This window comes from Sphaerulina musiva (assembly GCF_000320565.1).
Source record: "Sphaerulina musiva SO2202 unplaced genomic scaffold SEPMUscaffold_1, whole genome shotgun sequence".
NCBI lineage: Eukaryota > Fungi > Ascomycota > Dothideomycetes > Mycosphaerellales > Mycosphaerellaceae > Sphaerulina > Sphaerulina musiva.
This window is the reverse complement of record NW_016017383.1, coordinates 3,322,729-3,344,767: the sequence shown is the minus strand read 5'-3', so window position 1 is coordinate 3,344,767 and position 22,039 is coordinate 3,322,729. Positions and strand designations below refer to the sequence as shown.

The 22,039-nt window shown below is 54.0% G+C and overlaps 10 protein-coding genes across 10 annotated transcripts; 8 read left to right on the top strand and 2 right to left on the bottom strand.

Moving 5' to 3' along the window:
* Positions 1-23: 23 nt before the first annotated feature.
* On the bottom strand, positions 24-2,690 carry SEPMUDRAFT_146425 (phosphoinositide phosphatase). Its single transcript, XM_016903646.1, has 3 exons — positions 2,373-2,690; positions 590-2,313; positions 24-532 (listed from the first exon to the last, which is right to left on the bottom strand). Exons 1-3 carry the CDS (start codon positions 2,575-2,577, stop codon positions 371-373), a joined length of 2,091 nt encoding a protein of 696 aa, XP_016765506.1. The 5' UTR covers positions 2,578-2,690; the 3' UTR covers positions 24-370.
* Positions 2,691-4,208: 1,518 nt separating this feature from the next.
* On the top strand, positions 4,209-5,586 carry SEPMUDRAFT_146424 (ras-domain-containing protein). Its single transcript, XM_016903645.1, has 4 exons — positions 4,209-4,587; positions 4,650-4,696; positions 4,768-4,959; positions 5,019-5,586. Exons 1-4 carry the CDS (start codon positions 4,512-4,514, stop codon positions 5,379-5,381), a joined length of 678 nt encoding a protein of 225 aa, XP_016765505.1. The 5' UTR covers positions 4,209-4,511; the 3' UTR covers positions 5,382-5,586.
* A 241-nt stretch (positions 5,587-5,827) lies between these two features.
* On the top strand, positions 5,828-9,077 carry SEPMUDRAFT_146423 (uncharacterized protein). The gene is made up of 10 exons (XM_016903644.1): positions 5,828-6,282; positions 6,381-6,521; positions 6,743-6,858; positions 6,922-6,975; positions 7,100-7,119; positions 7,180-7,209; positions 7,270-7,310; positions 7,397-7,599; positions 7,744-7,884; positions 7,958-9,077. Exons 1-10 carry the CDS (start codon positions 5,904-5,906, stop codon positions 8,000-8,002), a joined length of 1,170 nt encoding a protein of 389 aa, XP_016765504.1. The 5' UTR covers positions 5,828-5,903; the 3' UTR covers positions 8,003-9,077.
* A 579-nt stretch (positions 9,078-9,656) lies between these two features.
* On the top strand, positions 9,657-10,859 carry SEPMUDRAFT_104644 (uncharacterized protein; the record flags this gene model as incomplete). Its single annotated transcript, XM_016900546.1, has 6 exons — positions 9,657-9,919; positions 9,958-10,030; positions 10,079-10,112; positions 10,177-10,297; positions 10,436-10,486; positions 10,550-10,859. The coding sequence occupies 6 exons, from the start codon at positions 9,657-9,659 to the stop codon at positions 10,857-10,859; spliced, it is 852 nt and encodes a 283-aa protein (XP_016765503.1).
* Positions 10,860-11,352: 493 nt separating this feature from the next.
* Positions 11,353-13,820, top strand: SEPMUDRAFT_146422 (uncharacterized protein). Its single transcript, XM_016903643.1, has 4 exons — positions 11,353-12,057; positions 12,369-12,575; positions 12,628-13,063; positions 13,390-13,820. Exons 1-4 carry the CDS (start codon positions 11,902-11,904, stop codon positions 13,518-13,520), a joined length of 930 nt encoding a protein of 309 aa, XP_016765502.1. The 5' UTR covers positions 11,353-11,901; the 3' UTR covers positions 13,521-13,820.
* A 272-nt stretch (positions 13,821-14,092) lies between these two features.
* On the top strand, positions 14,093-15,481 carry SEPMUDRAFT_130140 (uncharacterized protein; the record flags this gene model as incomplete). The annotated part of the gene is made up of 1 exon (XM_016902340.1): positions 14,093-15,481. One exon carries the CDS (start codon positions 14,093-14,095, stop codon positions 15,239-15,241), a length of 1,149 nt encoding a protein of 382 aa, XP_016765501.1. The 3' UTR covers positions 15,242-15,481.
* Positions 15,482-16,107: 626 nt separating this feature from the next.
* On the top strand, positions 16,108-16,830 carry SEPMUDRAFT_35708 (uncharacterized protein; the record flags this gene model as incomplete). The annotated part of the gene is made up of 1 exon (XM_016908617.1): positions 16,108-16,830. The coding sequence occupies one exon, from the start codon at positions 16,108-16,110 to the stop codon at positions 16,828-16,830; it is 723 nt and encodes a 240-aa protein (XP_016765500.1).
* Positions 16,831-17,520: 690 nt separating this feature from the next.
* On the top strand, positions 17,521-19,381 carry SEPMUDRAFT_146420 (Delta(14)-sterol reductase). The gene is made up of 3 exons (XM_016903642.1): positions 17,521-17,691; positions 17,837-18,585; positions 18,642-19,381. Exons 1-3 carry the CDS (start codon positions 17,609-17,611, stop codon positions 19,301-19,303), a joined length of 1,494 nt encoding a protein of 497 aa, XP_016765499.1. The 5' UTR covers positions 17,521-17,608; the 3' UTR covers positions 19,304-19,381.
* A 246-nt stretch (positions 19,382-19,627) lies between these two features.
* SEPMUDRAFT_77583 (S-adenosyl-L-methionine-dependent methyltransferase) lies at positions 19,628-21,921 on the top strand (the record flags this gene model as incomplete). The annotated part of the gene is made up of 2 exons (XM_016910166.1): positions 19,628-19,665; positions 19,726-21,921. The coding sequence occupies 2 exons, from the start codon at positions 19,628-19,630 to the stop codon at positions 20,765-20,767; spliced, it is 1,080 nt and encodes a 359-aa protein (XP_016765498.1). The 3' UTR covers positions 20,768-21,921.
* Positions 19,645-21,921, bottom strand: SEPMUDRAFT_122769 (RWD-domain-containing protein). Its single transcript, XM_016901797.1, has 2 exons — positions 19,726-21,921; positions 19,645-19,665 (listed from the first exon to the last, which is right to left on the bottom strand). Exon 1 carries the CDS (start codon positions 21,844-21,846, stop codon positions 21,109-21,111), a length of 738 nt encoding a protein of 245 aa, XP_016765497.1. The 5' UTR covers positions 21,847-21,921; the 3' UTR covers positions 19,645-19,665; positions 19,726-21,108.
* Positions 21,922-22,039: the final 118 nt, after the last annotated feature.

Genomic DNA, 22,039 nt, shown 5'->3' with positions numbered 1-22,039 from the left:
CGGGTCGATGTCCAGAAGAGAGGCGACGCTGAATAGAGAATAGATTGAGAAAATTAATTCATTGCCTGAGAACTTGTTGTTTCGGCATGATTTCATTGCAGTTCCAACCTCAAGGCAATTCGCCTTGGAGTTTGCCAATGTTCATGCGCGAGCCATGAGCGGTGTTCCCTGGTGATGTGAACCCAACAACTTATGTCGCTGCCATACTGTATTCCCATGATGGCACTGACTTTGAATGTATCGTGATTACTCTGGACTTACGGCTAGTTTCCCGTTCTGTTCTGTTGTGCTAAATCTCGACATCAGTACTTCTATCATGTTTGTTTTCAAAAAGTCAACGGTCTCATGTGATGATTGCTTGGTGCCTGCATTACTCGCGACGCTTCTTGCCCTCTTCCAATGTGCCTAGACGAGCATCACGATTGCCCCCAGCAATGAAAGCGCCCAAGAGGGGATCTTTCGTGACCTTTTCCAATGTGTCTTGGTAAGCCTCGACTGCCCATTGAGGTGTATTCAGTTTCGGCCAATTGACCTGTGAGCAGATGTATTAGCTGCCATATCACAAGTACGGAACGTTGCGACAGCTCACATATAGTGTCCCATGGTTCCACATGAAGCGGCCCGAGTAACCTGCTACAGCCAAACTGAACAGCGTAAATAGTCGGAGAGGCCACACCGTGGAGTTGGGAAGCCGATTGGTGCTCACACTGACGGCAACGAAGAAGACACAGAAACCGAGCACATATGGGACTGCTTGGATGACCAAGGGTCTCCTGTCTGCAAACTGCTGCAGTGATCCAATGCCAGTGGTGTCGGGAGAATAGTGACCCAAGAAGAGATCAAAAGCATCTTGTCGAGGACCATCTGCAAAGTTGTTGCGCACATATCGTGTACAGCTGTTCCTCAGATCCTGTAGCATGCCTGCCCGTGTCCTGTTTCCTGTTCGTGTAAAATCAGTCTTGAGCGCGCCAGTGCCGGAGTAGGTTTTGGAAACCACATCGGCATTGTCTGCCCATACGTTGCGGAAGATATCTTCGAACGTCTGGTCGTCTTGCGCAGTCTCGCCAGGCCGCAACACGCCAAGATCTATCAGCATTCGTGTGAGAGTCCATCGCCCAAGCATGGATTGCACGACGTTTGTCCTGTCAAGACAGTCCATACAGTTCGTGCGCACTACCGCGGTCTGCTTCCGTCGGACATCAACACCCCCAGACGGTCGATCGATACCATGAAAATAGCCGCCAGCAGTCAGCCCGTCGGCCAGTTGGTCCAGAAGAAGCTGTGCTCGGTGCCACTTGAGGCCCTTGGTCTCGTTGTGGAAGTCGAAATAGACGTAGTGCAAGTGATCGTACCAGCTCCGTTGATCGTCAGGCTCGATTACATCAAACTTCACCCGAGTTCTGTGATCTGCTTCTGTGTGCTCCGTTGGGTTTGACTGGAGAATCTTAACAAGTTGTTCATAGGCATCCTTTACCCGCATTTCTCGGCCTTTCTGGTTCACCAAATTTACCATGTAGTTCTCGCCATAGAGTTGTATTTGTTCATCAAAATGCTTCTTTGCGGCATTCACAGCAGTTTCGACTCCGCGGATCTGAAGTTTGGGAGTGTATTTGAGAGAGTTGATTTCAGCCCAGTAAACTGGCACACTGCCTCGTGTCTGGACATAAGACAATACCTGCGTCTCCGAGCCACTCCCGGGTGCTCCACTAGTGACGCCACGATCTCCCGCATAGCTGGTCATGCCGCCAGATAGGGTGTCATTGAGAATAACAGCTTGTTCTGTCTCGTTGTAGTTGGATACATGACCGTCTTCGTCAATGCCCCGGGACAGGTACCGAGTTCCCGTGCGAAATCGTGATCGTCGAGTGACGAGTACAAACGTGAGGGGGTTACCTTTGATGGACGTGTTGGTGATGCGCATCATCCCATACATGACAGGCAATATATATGGATCGGCGGCAGGCTGAGGGCCAGGTGACACCCGGCTAGCTGTCTTGCCCTGGCGCAGATTGATGAGAGAGGTAGAGATGAAACGATTCCAAAAGAAGCGATCGTCGGCACGTTGCCACAGGGGCTCGTTTGCATCAAGGCGGGCTTGTCGCTGGAAGCTGTTGGTGAGGTCGAAGGAGTAGGAGAAGTACATGGGTCCATTCTTCAGAAGAGCCTTGAGGTAGGCAAGATACGTGTCCTCGTCCGGGTCGTGGACTTGGCGTTCACGCAATGGCAGGAACTCCGTGGATATGACCTTGTAAATTTGATGTCCTTTCAATCGGCCCTCGGCCTGCGACTTGGTGATGACTATAATATAGCTATCTGATCACGCAACACTTAGCACGAAAGCAGCAGCGCAGCAGCGCAGCATCTGATCTTACCTAATCGCAGCTTGATGATTCCGAGGATGCCAGAGATGCTGGAAACGCGGTGGCCTCCAGTGACTTTGCCATCGTGCAGACGAATGTCTCCGGATGGCCGATCGACCACTAGGGTTGGCGCATTCGGTGAAGAGGGCGAGGAAAAGGCGTAGTAGGTTGACGACGCGTGTACATTGATGTCGCGGAAGGGCAGCGTGGCACTCATGGCGAAGGCAAACGCGCGGGCGGGTAGCCTCTCGTACTCGTGATGGCAATGGCGGCGAGGTCAGCCAGGTGCGAGTATTCGCTGGAGGTGACAGGAGGGGTGGCAAATCAGCAGATGGGGTGAGTGAGGTATGTATGTGTGAGGGTTCGTGTGGCCGGTGACCGTCGAGCTTAGGAGATACAGGTACCTCCTGTACCTCCTAACATTTGCCAAATTTTGCGGATCTGCCCGCGAACGGGGAGGATCCGAGGGCACGGACAGCCCATCGCTTTACACGATACCGTATTCTGCCTGTCCTAGAACACCGGTACGTTCAATCTGAATAAGGTAGAAGCTGGTGACTTTCCTCCTACCTGGGCGGGAAATTTTGGCATCGTGCAGTGTGCACGTCGTACCTTACAGTTGTTTACAGTCGAATACACGGGCGGACATGTACCGGCGTACCGTATCGACAAAAAATCTACAGATGACGTCAATCTTTCTGCACATGGTCTGCTCCAGCCTCCGAGTCTCCTCCCTCACCATCATCGCCATACCAAGAACACATCTTTGACTCGCCCGGACGCATACTTGCTTCTTCTGCCAATGCTTTGAGAATGCTAAAGATGCCAAGATATCAATTAAGTGGATGGCTGCTACCAAGATAGCTGATGTGGCATTGGTCCAGATTTGCGCCTCATTGACAAGCTCTTGGTCCCGCGGATTACCTGCTACATATATGTATGCTATAGTATCCTGCTGTTCACCCATCATCACTGGTGACTTCGGATAGGTAAGCTGTGATGATACAAAGTGGAAGACGAGTAATATCAGCAACCGTAGTTCTTCTCTCTTCAATGGAGTGCACGCAAAATTGCCTCCCTCGCCATCGGTGTCGCTGTAATGTTTGATGCCCAGATTCACCTGCCGCACTGCCGGCGTGTCGTCCTTCGCAGTCGCTAGCATTGTATTCGACCTCATATTTGCCGCATTAATTGCTGCGATCGCTTGTATTGACAGCTCTGCTGCGACCGGCTGCGATAACGGCCCACCATATCCACCCGTTGCTACCTACACGTACCTACCTTATGCTGGCTTCGGATGGTTTGAGGACACTATGCTGTAGCCAAAGTTCATTATTCATTGCTTGTTCGAAGTAGGAACAACGGCAAAGTCGACCGATACAATACTAAGCTCTGTAGCGAGGCCTCGATGAGTTTTGTAGCTTTCGCTTCGGTACGGTAATTGAAGATGTGGCCTTGGGCGATGTCCCAGATGGTTTCCTAATTCGAGCGGACCTAGAGTGTAAGAACCTAGGTACCTTAACCGTACAGTGTTCTCGGCTTCCGCTTGGCAATGGTTGCCCTTCACATGACGGGTGGATGACCTTTCCAAAGCTGGGATCACGCACAGATCGTAGGAGGTACCTATTTGAGTCATACTGTCACCTTCCAGGTGACTGTCTCTCTCTGAGAGGTTCGCCATCGAATGTGACCACCTCCGTCGGATTAGCGTAGCACAAGCTTGAATCACCTGCACCTATATCATGGATAAAGAAAGTAGCCCGACTTGAAAAGATCTAATGTAACACGAGGTAGTTCTGGAATTATCATCACAACCCTAATGAAAGCCAAGGTTATCATTGCGTTATTGTGGTTAGTAATTCCACGTGTAGAAGTGGGGACGTCATCGCTACTCGCGGCCTGCCAGTGTAAGTAGACCGACTTGCAGCAGCAATAACAACAACGACGACGACAACGACGACGACGGCAACAGCAAGCCGACAGCGCTGCTCCTCCACGACCTCTTCATACCACATCCATCTCCGCCTCTCTCCGTCTCGTCTCGCCCGCGGAACATCAGATCCCTCCTCCGACATCACTGCCTTGCCTGGACAACTGGAGCGCAGGACGAGATAGCGCAGGACAGCATAGCACGGCACAGGTCAGCACCTGATGGCGGCGCGACAGAGTGCGATGAGGCCCGGCGGTGGCGGTGCGCGCTTTGCACAGTTTAAGCTGGTGCTCTTGGGTATGTCACTTCATGTGTGCGCCGCGCATGCGATAGTACGAATGCTCACAGTGTGCCTGCAGGGGAGTCGGCTGTGGGCAAGAGTTCGCTCGTGCTGCGATTCGTCAAGGTATGCATGGCCATATATCGTGCTTCAGCACCACACGACAGCAGATCTTTCCGCTGACTGTCCTGCGATAGGATCAATTTGACGACTACCGGGAATCGACCATCGGCGCCGCCTTCCTCACGCAAACAATTGCACTCGACGAGCAGACTACAGTCAAGTTTGAGATTTGGGACACAGCGGGACAGGAGCGGTACAAGTCGTTGGCGCCCATGTACTACCGCAACGCCAACTGCGCTGTAGTAGTATACGACATCACACAGGCAGTATGTTCTTCTCCAGCGCGATGCCCTGATCGTGCAGAGCAGCTGATATGAATGTATAGGCATCACTGGACAAGGCCAAGGCGTGGGTCAAGGAGCTACAACGACAAGCAAACGAGAACATCATCATCGCGCTCGCAGGCAACAAGGCAGATCTGGTTGCCGAGCAGCCTGATAAACGTGCAGTCTCAACCGCAGACGCGGAAGCATATGCCAAGGAAGCCAACCTTTTGTTCTTCGAGACGAGTGCAAAGACGGCAGAGAACGTCAAGGAGCTATTTACTGCCATTGCCAAGAAACTGCCTATAGAGCAGGCCACTCAACGTGGCATGAGGGGTGCTGCTGGAAGACCGGGCGGTGTGGACCTTGGATCAAGGCAGGACCCGGGAGCATCTGCTGGAGGCGCAGGGGCGTGCAACTGCTAGAACGTTGGAGTTATAAGTTCCGTTGGAATGCAGCGATATGGGAGTACTGAGCATCGTTATCATTGGGGTCGTAAGTGTGCACAGACTCGTGTTTTCACGTGCTGGAGACTGAGTGCTTGAATGAGGCGTTTCGGGTGTTTCACTACCTACAGCGTATAGCGAGAGTAAATGACAGCGCAGTGAGCTCTCACTTGCTCTTTCTCTGGTAATCATTATCTGTATCCCATCGTATCGGCGACGGACAATCGAGTTAAGGTATGGCAGCATATATACATGTAATTGTGTACCTGTACTATCCACGAACGCCACACGCGCCACATGTGCCACATCATATGTCAGCACGACTGGGATCCACATCTGGGAGCCTTCAACTGTGTACCTACATGTGCCTACCTGTCAGGTACATGTATCTATCTATCAACGTACGCTCATTCTGCCTCTCTAATGTCTGCACTGTTCCATTGGTCATCAGCTTCAACACCATAGGTACCGCCCTCCTCTTGTTTGGAGTTGGACTGCACAATGACGAGACGGTCTGGGCGCATTGCCGCGGGTGGCAAACAGCACAAGCGAGCACTGTCGTCGGCCAGCACGACGAAGGCGATTGTCAAGCGACCTAGGAAAGCAAAGTCTACACCTACGAAGAGTGACCATTTTCCCGTAGACGATCGGGATCACGGAGCAGAATCAGATGGGGCACAGGACGAAGAAGCAGACAGCGGAGACGACTCAGTCTCGGATTTCGAAAAGGCTGCCGAATCCGATGTCTCGTCCCTATCATCAGAGGCTGATACAGATGCGGATGACGGTGCTGTAGAAAAACGTACGAAGGCAGATCCCTCTCGCCGCATACGCGCCGTGGAAGGTGTCGAATGGAAGCCAGGCGTCAAGACCGGGTTAGGCATGTATGAGAGAGTATTAAACTCTACCTACTCGACAAGTCCTGCTTTTGAAGAGGTTCCAGCTGTAGCTGACTTTTTGTTTTCATTTAACATATAGGTCCTGGCACTCAGGTTGTGATCAAAAAACCGAAAGCCAGACCGGCGGGCAAGACACCATATGCTAGCGACACGATCCATCCCAATACGTTCTTGTTCCTGCACGAGCTCAAGGACAACAACAACCGCGAATGGCTCAAAAGTAGGTCCTACCGCTGGTCTGATAGATTCTTTGCCTGCTTTCCCCTGGCTATACCGTCGATTGTATCCCGGCTCTGTGCCGGTGGTGGTTGCTTGATGTGCCCACCCGTAAACGATGATCACAGCCAAATGTGCATGTGCTGCTCAGATATCGACAGGGGATTACTCTGTCGGGACAACTTCACTGGCCGCGAGTATTGGAGCACGCTGACGTTGTCCTAGTGCACGACCCAGACTTCAGACAAGCCGAAAAAGACTGGCATAGTTTTGTGGAGAACATGACCGAGACTTTGATCACGATAGATGACACGATCCCAGAGCTGCCCATCAAGGATGTAGTAAGTGTTCTGGCGGGGCTCCGCAGTCCAGAGGACGGTGGTAATAATGCTTGTCAAACATAGGTCTTTCGCATATATCGAGACATTCGGTTCTCTAAAGACCCAACCCCATGTAAGTAGGAAGATCATGAGGCTTCACCGGGCGATATTCATGCTCACAGATAACTGACATTCTCAGACAAGGTACAGTCGAACCAGAAGTAGGCATTCGGGATCTTGTCACTGATCGCAGACCTCGTAGGCGTATTTCAGCGTTGCTTGGTAAGCCGTAGTGTGAATGTCCTGCTTGGGTAGGTATGAACGGTTCTAAGGATTTTACAGGTCCCGAGCAGGACGAAAGGGCCCATTTGCGTGAGTGGTGCAGGCTGGAGGATTTCCCTTCTGCAACCCACACTGACTGATGCTGGATAGGCATTACTACGTCCAAATCGCTCCTAACAACTCGTTCGTCGGTAAGTGGCTCTCACAACAATGTTGTCACGCCAATGATATCACCTTCATGGTCATCTACAATGCACGAACTGACGACATCTCGCAGGCGGTGGTCTGTGGCATCCCGAGGCAGCTCCCCTTTCATCTCTGCGTGAGGCCATTGATCAGCATCCCGATCGACTGAAGGCTGCTTTACGAGACTCGCGCATCAGGAAAGAGTTTTTGAAGGGCGCTGCTGCGAGCGACCAGGCCGTGGTGAAAGCTTTCGTCGAGAGCAACGCCGAGAGCATGCTGAAGACGAAGCCGAAGGTAAATCTTGCGGAAGGTCTCGTATCACGCTGCAGGTTTGCACATCGTCATGAGGAGCTGGCGCATGAGAGGGATCAGCTCGATGCGAATACTGGTCTGCTCGATATCAGGCTGATTCGGATTGCTGACTGCTTCATGTTCTAGGGTTATGAGGGCGATCATCCCGACATAGATTTGCTCCGACTCCGCAACTACACCATGAGTCGAAGCCTGTTAGATGCAGAAGTGATGGGAGAAGCTGGACAGCAACGTATCTCACACCTTTTGGCAGTGTTGAAACCTTTCGTAAGAAGCTCCACGTCCACGGGATTGGGCTCCAAAAGCTACATGTACTTGCTAATCCCTACTTTCACTTCAGATCACGTGGCTCAACTCTGTCGTTATGCCTGACGAAGACGACTGATGGAGGAGGAGGAGGAGGAGGAGGAGGAGGAGTAGTAGACTGGTACCTGAGCTTGTCTTAGGCTATTGGAACCAGCAGAGAGAGATGGAGAGAGAAAGACAGCGGCTTCCGAGCTCGCACAATGGGAGCCACGTTGAGCTGCACGCCACTACCGCCGTAGTCGAACACGGCGCTTGTCGCTGGCCAATCACGGACATGCAAACAGCTCGTTCTTCGGCAGACTCGGGCGCTCGGCGTGATGTTGGGCACACTGTTGGGCACACACTGCCAACTGCGGCACTGCCAATACAGCGTCCACTTGGACCTCCTCCTGGTTTGTGACCTGAACCCTGCCCACTGCGGAACGCTGCATACGGATTCAGTAACGTGACTGCGCGCATGAAAACGATCGGCGATTTAGCGCAGCTCATAAGCGGCGCAGCCAATCAGCGCTCTACAGGCTGGCTCATGGTTTTCGTGCCGCACCAGGCTGGGGTTGCTACAAGCGCGAGCCCGCTAGACATGGGCCATCCCCGTTCACCAGCCTGGCAGCCCGGCCAGGCAATACTCATAGAAGGAAGGATACATCGTGCCTGGGGAGCGCGATCGTCTTTGGTGGTGACAACACGCTGAGTTGCCATGCCGGTGCCATCGAAAGCCCCGCGTCAAGCGCCGAACTGCCTTCTGAGACTGACAAGTGACAATGCAGAAGAGATGCTACCTTACCTTGGACATCAACCACGCAATGTCCGGAATGTGACAGGCTGCACGGACGCCCAGCTGACTACAGGTACAGGTACATACACCTAAGAGAAACAAAAGAACTCCCGATGGATCTGGTCCGACCTGTCGTCCTGCCAGTTGGTGCCGTACTGCACACCTCTGACACTTTCTGCCAGATTGGCAAAGAAATCGCCGTCTTCTGTTGCTCACATCATACCGGGAGGTGCAGTCGATATATATAAAGAGGCATGTGGTGATCCAGTAAGGAAGTGTGGTACGAGGTATTATTGAATCCTGACAGGAAGGCCCGTCTAGCCTCGGCTCGCGATAGCATACTGGTCAGCAGAGGCAGATACACCAGGGTGCATATTCCTCCCTCTCCCTCTTCTTCCCTTTCTCTCTCTCTCTCTGTGCCCCTCGCATGCTGCCCTCGACTCAGCTACACAGCAGGCATCAACTCGTACGGTCGCTGCGGTAAAAAGAAAACAGCTCTAATGCTGTATCATGTATGTACCTACCTTACCTAGGTAGAGAGAACGTACCTCTGAGCTACCTATGTACAAGGACCGTCGTACGGTTGGCTAGGAGGTACCACCAGTCTATAAAAGGTTCGGTTGATGGCGTTGCCGGACGGTTGCGCCTAGTTGCAGCTGTGAGAACATGCATTATGCAGCACACCGCTACCGGCCGGCGGCGACACCCACATCAAACATTAGCCTCCTGACCACATGCAGTCATCGAGATAGAGTGTCCACAGTGCACCTGTCCATCACACCATTACGTCGACGACGGGCCCGCGGTTCGCTTCGCTGCGCCGTCCTGCCCCCGCCTACCGAACCTTGGGACCGCGGGCCAAACAACGCATTGCATCTGGCTGGAATTATGCTGATTGGAGCATGATGCCAACCTGGAACTGTTCCCTACCCTACCTCCTACCTACCCGACCGTACACATGACGGTCTGTATTTTCTGGACAGGACTTTTACCTTGGAGAGACCGCAAATTCTGCAACGGCAAGACCCTTTGCCTCTTTGTATCTTCCACCATCGCCACCACCACCACCTCTTCCACCATTACCATTACCATCACCACCACCACCTCTACCTCTACCTCCTCCTCTTCCTCTTCTTCCTCTTCCTCTTCCTCTTCCTTTTCTTCTTCCTGCTCGTCCACCAAGGATCCGCCCGGCGGCGTGAGCGAGCAGCGCGAAGGCAGGTAAGATAAGCAGACTACTGCAGTCTGCAAGTCTCCAGACACGATTTTGTTGCTCGCCGCGTGGCCCCCCTGTCAAGTCTACTGGCAGGCTGGCACTCGTACGGAGGCCGGGTGTGCCCCTCTTAAGTTTCTATTAAGTATTAACCACGGTGGCGCTAGCGCGGCAGGCTGCACAAAGATGTAGCTAAGTCAAGTATGTAAACCCAATGGACCCCATGTCGCCGCATCATCATCTCGCTTTGCTCGTTTGTCTCTAGCGGTCCTGAGCTGGCGCGGCCCAATCAGCGTGCTAGAGTGGCGGCTGCCAGTTGCGGCCCTCTCGTCTGACGGCCGCTCCGTGCCACCCAGAACCACAGGTGCGGTCTTGGTTACGCGCCTGTGAGTTGTTTGGCCAGCGACCTCGGCAGCGCGAGGGAGGGAGTGGCACTCTGGCGCTGCACGTACTCGAGCCGCTAGGACGAGTGGGGGCGCAGGGCCCGAGTGCGGGTGGCCTGTTGCCTGCTGCTGGTGGTGTAGGAGGTGTAGTGGTGGACCTGGTGGTCCTATTACTACTGTACCCGACTACATGTAGGTTGTACCTACCAACTACCTTCCTACCTACCTTCCTACGACTGACTACTACCCTCCTAGGAGGTACTACCTACCTTACCTGACCTTACGACGCTGTCGGCTGATGTGGTCATCACCACTCTTTTGGAGAGTGACTCAACCACCGGTCCGCAGTCACCGCGGCGGGCTCATCGGTCACTCTCAGTTAGGTAGACATGTGCCTGGCACGCCTGCACCTGCACCTGCAACTGCGCCGACGGGTGCAGGGAGGGCTGGGCTGGGCAGAACAGGCCAGGCCAGGCCGGCAAGGCCCTTCCCAGCAGCAGCAGGCCACAGGCCGCCGCCCGAGCACGGAAAGAGGCGCCGGCACGATCATCGCTTGCAGCGCTAGTTCCATACGGTAATCAGGTACCTTGCCTCTCTTTGCCTTAGCGGCTACTCTAGCACGGGAGCCTCGAGGGCGACGGGAGCGAGAGGCTGCCTCCTGCTCTCAGTGCTGCCAGTGCTGCTGCTGCTGCTCCCGCTGCTGCCACTGTCTGCGTCTGCGTCTGCGTCTGTGCGCCTCAAATCACGAAGGAGCCATGGCATGCCCGCCGTCGACGTCGCCACGGCCGCACGCCTGTCTTTGCCTGCTGTAGTCAGCACCATCGCTGCACTGGATTGATTAGTATTTGCGTTGCTAGCTAGCTACCTGCTACATGTACCTTAGCTAATAATGAACGACTGGTGCCAGTAAAATCCTCGTCCCGAGCCCCAACTCTTCTTCACCACATCTTACCAGACCGCCGGATCATCTCTTCCACTTCTCCCGCATCTTCTGCCGCCCGCGAGACAGCCCTTTTTTCGCGACGCGCATTGCATCACCACCATCACCACCACCACCACCACACCACTACCATCACCTCCACTACATACCCGTCTACTACACACTACTGCGACGAACTCCTCACGACCGCGGGGCTACTGCTACTGCGGCGCTGACGACGAAGACTGTGCGGCGCGCGCGAGAGCCTGCTCCCGCACATTATTATTCAGCGCGCGCTTGCGTGTGCCACCTCGTCGCGCGACGGCAGGCATCGGCTTCGTTTAAATCTCCCACGACAGCATTCCTTGCCTGCACCACTACCGACCGTCCGGCCCGCGCGTCTGTCTGGCTTTGTGCGACTTTTGAACATTTAATATCACTGCACGCCTACGTGCATTATTGTCGCTGCTGCTGCTGCTGCTGCTGCTGCTGCAAGGCCTGCCTGCACTTGCCTGCCCGTGTTTATCTGGAGCCCACTTGCGCGTGCATCTCCAGCGCGTCGCGTCGCATCGCATCGCATCGCATCCGACGCATCGCAGCCAGCCAGCCAGCCCGCCCGCCCGCCCGCAACGCAACGCAACGCACAGGACTCGTGTAGCGACCTTCGTCGCCGTTGCAGTCTTCCAGCATGGCGCAACAGATGTACGGATCTCCCAATGGACAGCAACAATGGGCCCCGAACAGTGCTGCTCCGCCCACCTCACAACCCAATCAACCTCCACCTCAGCAATGGTCGCCACAACCACCGCAAAATGGACAGTATCAGCCCCGGCCGACGAATCAGGTAAGTTGCACCTAAATAACTGAATGTGTTGCGGTTGTGCACCGCGCAAAAAGTGCAAAATCTTGCCAAGACAGCGATGCTCTGCTTGTTACGCAATCAGCGTCGCTTCTTTTTCCATCTTGATTTCTAAACCCTGCGCTGTTGTTACTCGCTCGCTCGCTCCCTCCCTCCCTCCCTTCTCCGGGCACAACCGCTCTCCATCACTCTATTTGCACAACTTGTCGCGCGCGCCCTCCACCATGGCCGCCGAAATCGATCCTGCTCTAGATGCAGGCAACACGAAGAATGCTGATGACCATGTGTCCAAGCAGCTGCCGGGCATCACTGCCGCACCCCAAGGTCCTCCCGCCATGGCGACGCTGCAGCCCAATCATCCCGATCAGTATCGCGCGCTGCCACCACCGCAGACCATGTATCCTCCGCCGTATCAGCAGGGCCAGCAAATGGGTTATCCTCCTGCTCAGCCCGCACCTCGTCAACGCACAGCGATAGCGTGTCGATATTGCCGTCGTCGCAAGGTATGTCGATTTGCTCGCCGCACTCGCGGCCTGCTGTTAACGTGATGATCAGATCCGCTGCTCGGGTTTCGAACAGTCTGAAGATGGCCGATGCACCAACTGTGTTCGCTTCTCCCAAGAATGTGTCTTTACTCCCGTTAGCGCGCAGACTCAAGCGTTCGTGCCGGCACATACGGTGTGGCGTGGCCAGAACCCGCCTCCCAATACGCAACTGTATGGAGCGTACGGTCAGCCATTACCAGCCAACAGCCGCGATCAGCAGTACCCACCTCAGCAAGGCCAACCGCAACAGCCTGGTCAGTATCCTCCACCTCCGCAGGGTTACCAGCAACAACCGCTCTATCCACAGCAGGGTCAGAGTGCCAACGCTGGAACCAAGCGTCCTAATGATGAGCCTCACACGCCCACTTTGCCGCCGCCTCACCCTGGCGAGCAAGCTCAATTGCCCCAGCAAGGGCAATACGGCTACTCTGGTGTCAGCCCTGGTGGTGCGTCGCCCGCTTTCTTCTCCCATTATCCCATCCAGCCCTTTCCACAAAGCTACTACACCCAGCCGCAGAGCCCGTACTTGTACGAAGCGCCGCGTGCACCCATTTCCCCACCTTCCTTCCACCCTGCGCCTTCTGGTGCGCCCGTGCAGCAGAGTCGTCCTCGTCCTGTGAAATCCCCGGCTACACATCAACGTCATCGATCGAAGACGGAGGATATGGCTGGCCAGATGAAGCAGGATGAGCGCAACTCCACTGATAGCAGCATGCTGCAAGCATTCACTCGAGGACCCACGTGATGGTATGGTAGCTGACTGGCTCAGCAGTGAAAGATGACGCGTCGAGCGTAGCTGCGGCGAACGAGAGGAAAGAAGAAGCGCTCAGAAATGGCTTCGTGAAGGATGTTGGAGTCCAGGTGGAGATTATCACAGCCCACGGCAAAGAGCAGGTCTCTTGATGTCTGGTCGTGGCAATAATGAAGTGTACTGCGATACCCCTTCGGCGGCGGCGCGGCATTTGGTGTGATGATACATGGGAACCGGGAAGGCGTTGCTTTGCTGTGTCTGGGAGGTCTATTGCTGTTCAGCAACAACGTTCGAGCGACAGCATGGACTGGATTGTTGGTTGTACTTTTCAGCTTTAATATTCCGTGAGAGAAGGGCGATTCTGGCAACGGAAACGATGTGAGAGTAGATAGGTCGGATGTGCGGACGATGCTGTACGATTTGCCGAAACGACTTCTTCGGTTCACCACATTACTTGCCCTTTTTCCACGCTCTTCATCACACGCGCACACATCATGCACTCTCGAGCATGAACAGGTGAGGTGCTCAGGCTTCAGCTTAAGGGTCGGTCCGAAATGGAGAGGTGCGTTTCGGCGGGAGGCTCCCATGAGTCCAACCTAAGACCGCGTCCCGTCCAGAACTAAGGTATTTCCCACCACCATCTGGCATCTGCGCTTCCTGCAGGGCATATGAGCCTACATGACATTACTACAACAACAGACGACGGCGCGACGGAATCGACACCATGACCAACGCCAAAGAGCCCTCCTTGGCTACGATTGCCCAAAAGATACTCGAGGATGCCCTGCAACAAATCGTCCACAACATCGTTGCCCATCGACATCGCGAGCACAAGATGCTGGTGGCCTCACTCGATACCAAGACGCGCCTGCCGCACTGCGATGCGTGCAACCTCCCGCGACTGCTCGATCCGCCTCTTGCGTCTCGCGTGAGAGGTACTGCTGCCGACCCCCCCAGTAACACCAACTACTGTGATCGCAAGCCATGGGCGAAACGGCCTGGGCATGACATCTATGGCAATCCCTTTCTCAAAAGCGATGTCACCGGGAGACCGCTGACGAAGAAGGAACGAGAAGCACAGAAGAACAACAAAAAGGACGACGGCACGCCGGCAAGCGAGGATCAGACCCACGAAGGCACAGGGCCGCCTTCGCCCAACGGCGAGGCGGAAGATGACAAGAAGGCGGGTAACAATCAGAAACTGGAAAAGGGTGAGAAAAAGGCGAGCAAGATTGACGAAAAGCTCAAAAAGGGCGAATATGTGCCGTGGCACACGTGTCCAAGCTGCAAACGGAGCTTGCTCATCACGAGGTTTGCGAAGCATCTGGAACAGTGCATGGGCCTGAGTGGGCGTGCGGCGAGCAGGAACGCCATGGCAAAGATGAATGGCACACCCAGCGGCTCTCGTGGAGGCACGCCCAATCCTGGCCAGGAAGGGAATGGCAAGGAGGGTGCAGGCGACGGCGAAGATGGAGACTCCGCAGTCAAGGGTGCTGGAGGCGTGCGCAAAAAGCTCCTGAAGAAAGGACTGAAGGAGAAAGCGAAGGCTAACAAGACTGCCAACGGGAAATTGCCGAAGAGTCTAGCTGCGCAGCGGCCGCCCGCAGGAGGAAAGGACAAGGACAAGGACAAAGACAAAGACGCCAGCACGACGAGGAGCTCGCCAGCGCCCAGTTCGATAGGCGATGCGAAGCGCGATCGAGAGGAGTTGGGCGAGGACGACGAATCCGAAGTGCTGCATGTCAAAAAGCGGCAGAAGCTCCAACGGATGGGCAGCACGACGAGCATTGTGAGCGCCGTCACAGCTCCTGACATGGAGCGCGGTGAAAGCCAGGACGGTAGTTTCGTTGATGGGAGCGTGGTCGATGAGTAGCCGCCTGAATATAGCGTCATGGGCACATACAGAGGCGCCGTCGGTGTACCTGGTACACATACTGCGATCCGCCTGGTGCGTCTTTCACAGCTCACTTGTGGTATACCTAATAATAAGATGCGGGGATGGGAGTACGACTGCTACATGAACAGCACAGTGCACTCACGTTGCATGGGAATCAGCGTATACGCAGGCGCACGAGCGACGTCAGGAAACACGGTGCTAAGGCCTATGCATGCGCAAAAAAAAAACCTCCTTCCAGAAATATGCTAGATGCGCAGAGACTGGACACCGACATACAGAATTCAGTGCAGAGATACCATACCCACCGAAATGCGTACTATATATGTTTATGGTGGTCGATGCTGTCAAGCTGTATGAACCGCACAGCAAGCACTGTGGGCACTGGAGCAGGTAGGTACATTATATTCACAGCGCTCCAGCTAACAGGTACCTAAGTGCTTGCTGGGGGGTTGTTGTTCTCTGCGCTCGATATTTCGAAAAATCCACTCCGTCTGCGACATAAAGACCTACCAGGTACCTGACCTTCACCAATTATTACATGACTGCAACCAAACCTGACGATAGTGATTGTTGCGCAGTGCGCACCAATCATCCAAGTTCTCAATGCGGCGTTCGTTGATTTTTGATAAACCAGAAATTGCTCGCCGTAGAACAGGTAGGTACATGTGGTAAACTTGATGGCTCGCCGTAGCTCCTTCCTTACATGTCAGGTACCTACCTGACTTGATTGAGTTGGTCGCTGTTGTCAACTCCAGTCGCTCTTTTCCCAAACATCTGCACTCAACATTCCAGCACCTTTTGCTTCTCAAACTTTCGCCATGTCTGCTGCACAATCAGACACTATGAGCACGACAGAACTTGCACAGGTCTGCGCGAAGTGCAACAACACTGAAGGCGAGCTCAAGAAGTGTACGAAATGCAAGTCGGTGCTCTACTGTAACCGCGAATGCCAGAGAGCGCACTGGAAGAAGCACAAGCGGCAATGCAGCCGACTAGCTGGCGAGGGAGCGCCACCGCCAGCACAAACTGGCAGCGGGAGCAATAGCAGCAGTGCTGCCAATCCATTCACACGCCTCTCCGAGAACACCTTCCTCCATGACGGATCGGAAGAAGATACGTTCCGAATTCTCGTTGATGTACTTCGCATGCGACAGGAGGACACCTACACATTCGAAGGTGAGACTATGCCCGGCACCATTTACAACGGCGAGTCTTCTTCGGAAGTGGCATTTCGAAATATGTTGTGGCGCGCCAAGCAAGTCCAAGGTCTCTTACCCCTATGGTGGAGCTCGGAGAAGGAGGAAGAGTGTATTCGGAAGAATAAGGAGGCCCTTCAGAGTGCGCAGGAGAAGTCAGATATTCAAGAATTCTGGAGAGATAGCCTGATGCCCATGAAATTGCGCATGGTCGGCGAGACCATCTATGGCAACAGACCAGGTTCCATTGGCGACGGCGGCCAGTCTATGCGGCACATGCAGCAATTCATGGGGCCCGGTGGCTTGGGTATGCGGAGTATTCATTTGGATTTTGGTGCGTTGAAGGGCGGTCTCGTCGTTGAGATGTGAGCTTGTTGGAGTGGTATGGTATGGTGTGAGGGCCAGTACTATACCAACCCGTTGAGCACGGGACTGGTGCCGATACCAGCAAGAATCAAGAGTGAAGGTAAGTGAATCCACAGTAAGATTATGAAGTAAGGTACTGACCTTATCGTTTAGTTGTTGCACGTTTCCAGATACAGCCTTAGATATATGTTTTGAGTGAGTCCACTCTACTCTCGTGTTCTGAGTACCCGTTGCCGCTAGAGGTACCAGAATATTCTACTTCGGCTACTGGTCAAGAACTTGATATTATATGTTGTAGAACGTGATGGCCAGGCTGTCATTGTAGCTAGCTAGCATATCGTAACATGCAAATACTCCGAACGCAGTCGTCGCTGATGAGGTTCGCCCGTATGTGATCCAAACGGCGACCTTCTGTCTGCTCGTGCTGGCATCAACCGGTCTACTCGAATTTCGAGTTCATCGCATCCTCATGGAAGTATAGAAGACTCATGAAAGGATCACAGGAGCTTTACGTCCAATATACCTCCTACCTCGTAGCGCGTGCAAGGTACTGATAGCAGATTTGATTGGTTGGCTGGCTGTTTTGGTGAGGTCATGACGGTGGAATGAGATCGACGCGACAAGGTTCTATACCATCAACAAATCTAGGTTGTACCTGATTCTGAGTCTCGTAAAAACACATGTGGTGATAAAATTACAGGACCCTAACTGAATCACTCTACTCTGGTTCTACCTGCTCCCCAACCCTCATACCTCATCAGGGTAAAGGTGCATAACATTCATGGCTCGCACCAAGTCGACCGCACGCAGCACGAGGGCGCCAGCGGCGGCGGAGGAGGCCCATGGTTATGAGTTTGGCGGCCCGTAAGTACAAACACCTTCAGCATCATTGGCATCATCCTCATCCTCATCACCATTACCACACTTGCAATGCAGCAGAGAAGACACATGTATCCATACGTGTCGAGATACGCATGGAGCAGCACTGACGCTATGGTCCTCATTTCAGCATTGGCGCGGCCCTGATATCTTTTGGCCTTCCCATCGCCTGCTACGCCTTTGGCTTCCTCTGCAACGACGTCTCGGGCTGTCCTCCGCCGTCGCTGCTCTCGCCCGCCAAACTCTTCACGCCGCCCACCCTCTCCAACAAGGCGCCGTGGCAGCACGCCCTCGACACCCTCAAGGCCGACGTGGGCTGGCCAGGCTGGGCCGGTCTCATCAATACCGAAGCCGTGCTAGGCTCACTCTTCTGGTACGGCCTCAGTCTGCTACTCTATGTTCTGCTCCCGGCCCACGATGTGCTCGGCACGGAGCTGAGGACGGGCGGCCGTCTGAGATACCGGTTCAATGCCTTTCTCTCCGCCATCACCATCTTCGTCGCCTGCGCCGCCGGCACCGTTCTTCGCGGGCCCGACTTCCAGGTCTGGACTTTCGTCAACCGCAACTACATCCAGCTCCTCACCGTCAACATCATCATCGCATACGCCCTCGCCATCTTCGTTTACCTGAAGTCGTTTGAAGTGAAGGCTGGGAATAAGGAGCAGCGCGAGCTGGCAGCTGGTGGCCACAGCGGGAACATGTTGTATGATTGGTACATTGGCCGTGAGCTCAACCCTCGCGTGACCATTCCCTTCGTTGGTGAAATTGATATCAAGAGCTTCATGGAGCTGCGGCCCGGCATGATTGGCTGGGTCTTGTTGGATTTGGCATTCGCGGCCAAGCAGTACAAGAGCTACGGCTACATCACTGATTCAATGCGTAAGTCACCGACTCTTTTACAATTGTGAGTACGGCCCTCGTTGACAACTTTGCAGTTATTGTGATTGTTTCACAGGCCGTCTACGTTCTCGATGCTCTTTACATGGAGCCGGCCATCCTGACCACTATGGATCTGACCACCGATGGTTTCGGGTTCATGTTGTCCTTTGGCGATTTGGTATGGGTGCCGTTCATCTACTCCATCCAAGCCAAATATCTCAGCGTGCATCCCGTTGCCCTCGGGCCAGTGTGGGTAGCAATCATTCTTGCCATTCAAGCGACGGGCTACTACATCTTCCGGGCCACCAACAATGAGAAGAACGTCTTTCGAACGAACCCGAATGACCCCAAGGTTGCACACCTAAAGTACATTGAGACCTCGACTGGATCCCGACTGCTCACGACTGGCTGGTGGGGGACTGCCAGACATATCAACTACTTGGGTGACTGGCTGATGAGTTGGTCTTATTGCCTGCCGACACTGGCCGCAGGCTACAAACTCACGCCCACCATTCTGTTTGAAGGTTCGCGCTTAGTGAGTACAGATGGCATGAAAGGCGCCGGAATGCCCATCACCTACTTCTACATGTTATACTTTGCCATTCTGCTCATCCATCGTGAGATGCGCGACGAAGCAAAGTGCAGACGCAAGTATGGCGACGATTGGGAGAAATACTGCCAGATTGTCCGATGGAGAATTGTGCCTGGTGTCTATTAGAAGATTCGAAGGCTGTTTTAGTACCTAGTCGGCCGATTTGTATACTGGTCATAATAATAATAAAGGTCTTCACTTTCTGACATGTATGTACGTGCTGTGATGTCCGTCGGCTTGGTGTACTACCCCACCTTTCACTTCCGACTTGGTTTGCCCCCTCATTCTTTCCAATCGCGAACATGTGATATAACTCTCCATTAATTATCTTGGACGTACTACATGTACATGTAATTACCTGCAGTTGATGGAATAGGCACACAGCATTTCTGGACACCAAATCCCACATCGATTCTAAAAACAGCCACAAGGACAAGCCCACCTACAACCATGTCAGCATTCACCGAAGCAAATCGGAAAGCATTCGAGTACGTCTTCCCCATGGTCACCACGATGAGAGATGTATGGCATTAATAGAGAAAAAAAAGTGAACTCTCCGCAACTTACAACACCAAACCCTGGCAACACGAGCTGAAATCTCAAGTCGCAACAGCCCTTCAAGCCCGCACCGAATGGATTGGTGCCGAATGGATTTCTCCCCACCAGCAACCACCCGGTCAACAGCGACGAGATGTGCGATTACTCGATTATGCCTGTGGTACGGGCGCCATCACTTTGGCACTGGGGCCTTATGTCACACAGACGCGAGCACTCGATATTTCTGAGAAAATGGTCCAGCAATATAATGATGCGGCTCGTGCGTCTGGTTTGACCGCGGAGCAAGCGTGTGCTCGAGTGGGGAATTTGTTGGTGGAGGAGGATGGGGAAGGGCAGGATTCGGCGTTGGAAGATCGTGAGGAGTGGTATGAATTTGATGTTGTAGCCGTAGGGTTGGGATTTCATCATTTTGAAAATCCGGAGCGGGCGGTGAAGCAACTTGCGAAGAGATTGAAGGCTCAAACGGGAGTTTTGGTGATTGTGGATTTTTTGCCGTTTGAGAAAGGTGGTGGTGGTGACAATCATCATGGCTCGTCTTCTTCTTCTACTACTACTACAGATATGGCGCACACGATTAAACGGAATGGGTTCACGGGGGAGGAGATGAGAGATATGTACACTGCAGCGGGATTTGAGGATTTTGATATTGTGGCTCTCAAGCAGCCAGCTCGGATGGAGCTCAGCTCGGGTACAGTATATCGAAGACTGTTTATTGCAAAAGGTCGAAAGGGAGCGACTGTGATGCAAAAGCTGGGCAACTGGATCGGAGGCCTACAAGATTGGGCAGCTGGTGGATGGAATGCGAGTGGCGGGAGCGATACGCACACATGGGATCCGGGTTTTGCGAACGATGTGGCCAAACAGGAAGGCAGTATCTGGGGCCCTGAGAAGAGGAAGGCAGAAGACTATGCGGCTATGCCAAAGAAAGATGAGCCGTATCGAGATACAAGAGGTTGGAATATGGTTTGTCTCTCCAAGCCTCTCGTGCTGTGCTGTAGCCCTTTGCTGACCCTGCACTCTCTTGCTCTCTAGGGATTGCCACGAGACGATGCTTAGGTCGCCGGGACTGGTTGTCAGACCACCTCGTGTCGACTCTGTAGCTGAGTCGCTCGTGGTAGCACAGCGTCAGTGTCTCTGGGGGTGATGAAGCCACAGCATACTTGTACAGCCCAGTTTGGACCACATCTATCAAGTAAGTAGTGGTCACCCGCCACTGGCTTGGCACGGTAGATTCGCGTATTCACTTCGACAAGTGTGAGAGAAGCTTGTTCCAGCTTCCAGCCTTCATCTGCCAGGAATGCTGGGTTACAGAGTGTGCGGCCGGGTCATAAAGACAATCGCTCGTGGCAACCCGGCCAGATTGCAAATTCTCTTCATCCCTCTACTTTCACGTCTCTCATGCCCTCTGTGATGGCATCCTCACCTTCGTCCTCATCGTCGGCAGTCTTGCCTGCCAAACCTTGCTCCCATAATTGCCTTCCGGTCAATAGATCCTTCTGCTCCTTGCCACCACGCTTCTTCTTCTCCTCGGCTTCCTGCTCCAGGCGTTTCCGCTCGGCCTCTTCAGCCATCTCCTTGCGAAACTTGTCGCGCCAGGCCAAGAAGCTCTCGCGTGTGACCTTCTCGCCCTCGAAGCGCTTGTTCTCCTCTTCCTCGGCACGTGCCCGTTCTGCGTCGCGCACCGCAATGATGGCAGCATAGCGGTCGTTGATGAGCTGCTCAGCGGCCTCTTTCAGCGTGGCCTGAATGGTGAAGATCATCTGCATGCCGAGTGATGCTTCAATGTCCGGCTGCAGTGCATCCAGCAGCCGTGGCTTATCCTCCTGAATGTCGAGGTGCTCATACTTGGGCGCGTTGGGTGGCTGCGTGATGTCGAGCACGGGCGCCTCATCGGGGTACTTTTCGGGGTAGCGCACATTCAGGATGATGCGCACCGGCTCTGGGCCACTCTCGTCCTCACTGTCATCGGCGGCGGCGGCCGTGCCCTCGCGCTGCTCCGGCGTGTCGAGGACGATGGTGATGCGGAACTCGGTCTCGGAGATGTCCTGGATTTCGTCGGGAAAGATGGAATCCAACACCTCCCGCTCTTCCTGCTGTTCTTCTCGACCCATGTCTTCTTTCGTGCTCAATGTGCAGTCATGAATCGGGTGCGGTGGCAACGAGCAGCAGAACCAGTTAGCCCGAACAGGGAGGAAGAGAGAGCAAGGTAGAAATAGCGAGAGAGGGAGAGAGGGAGAAAGATGTCATCGTCGAGGTCCTATAGTTCTACCTCCACTGGTTCGCGTGTCGGGGCTTCGGCGGTTG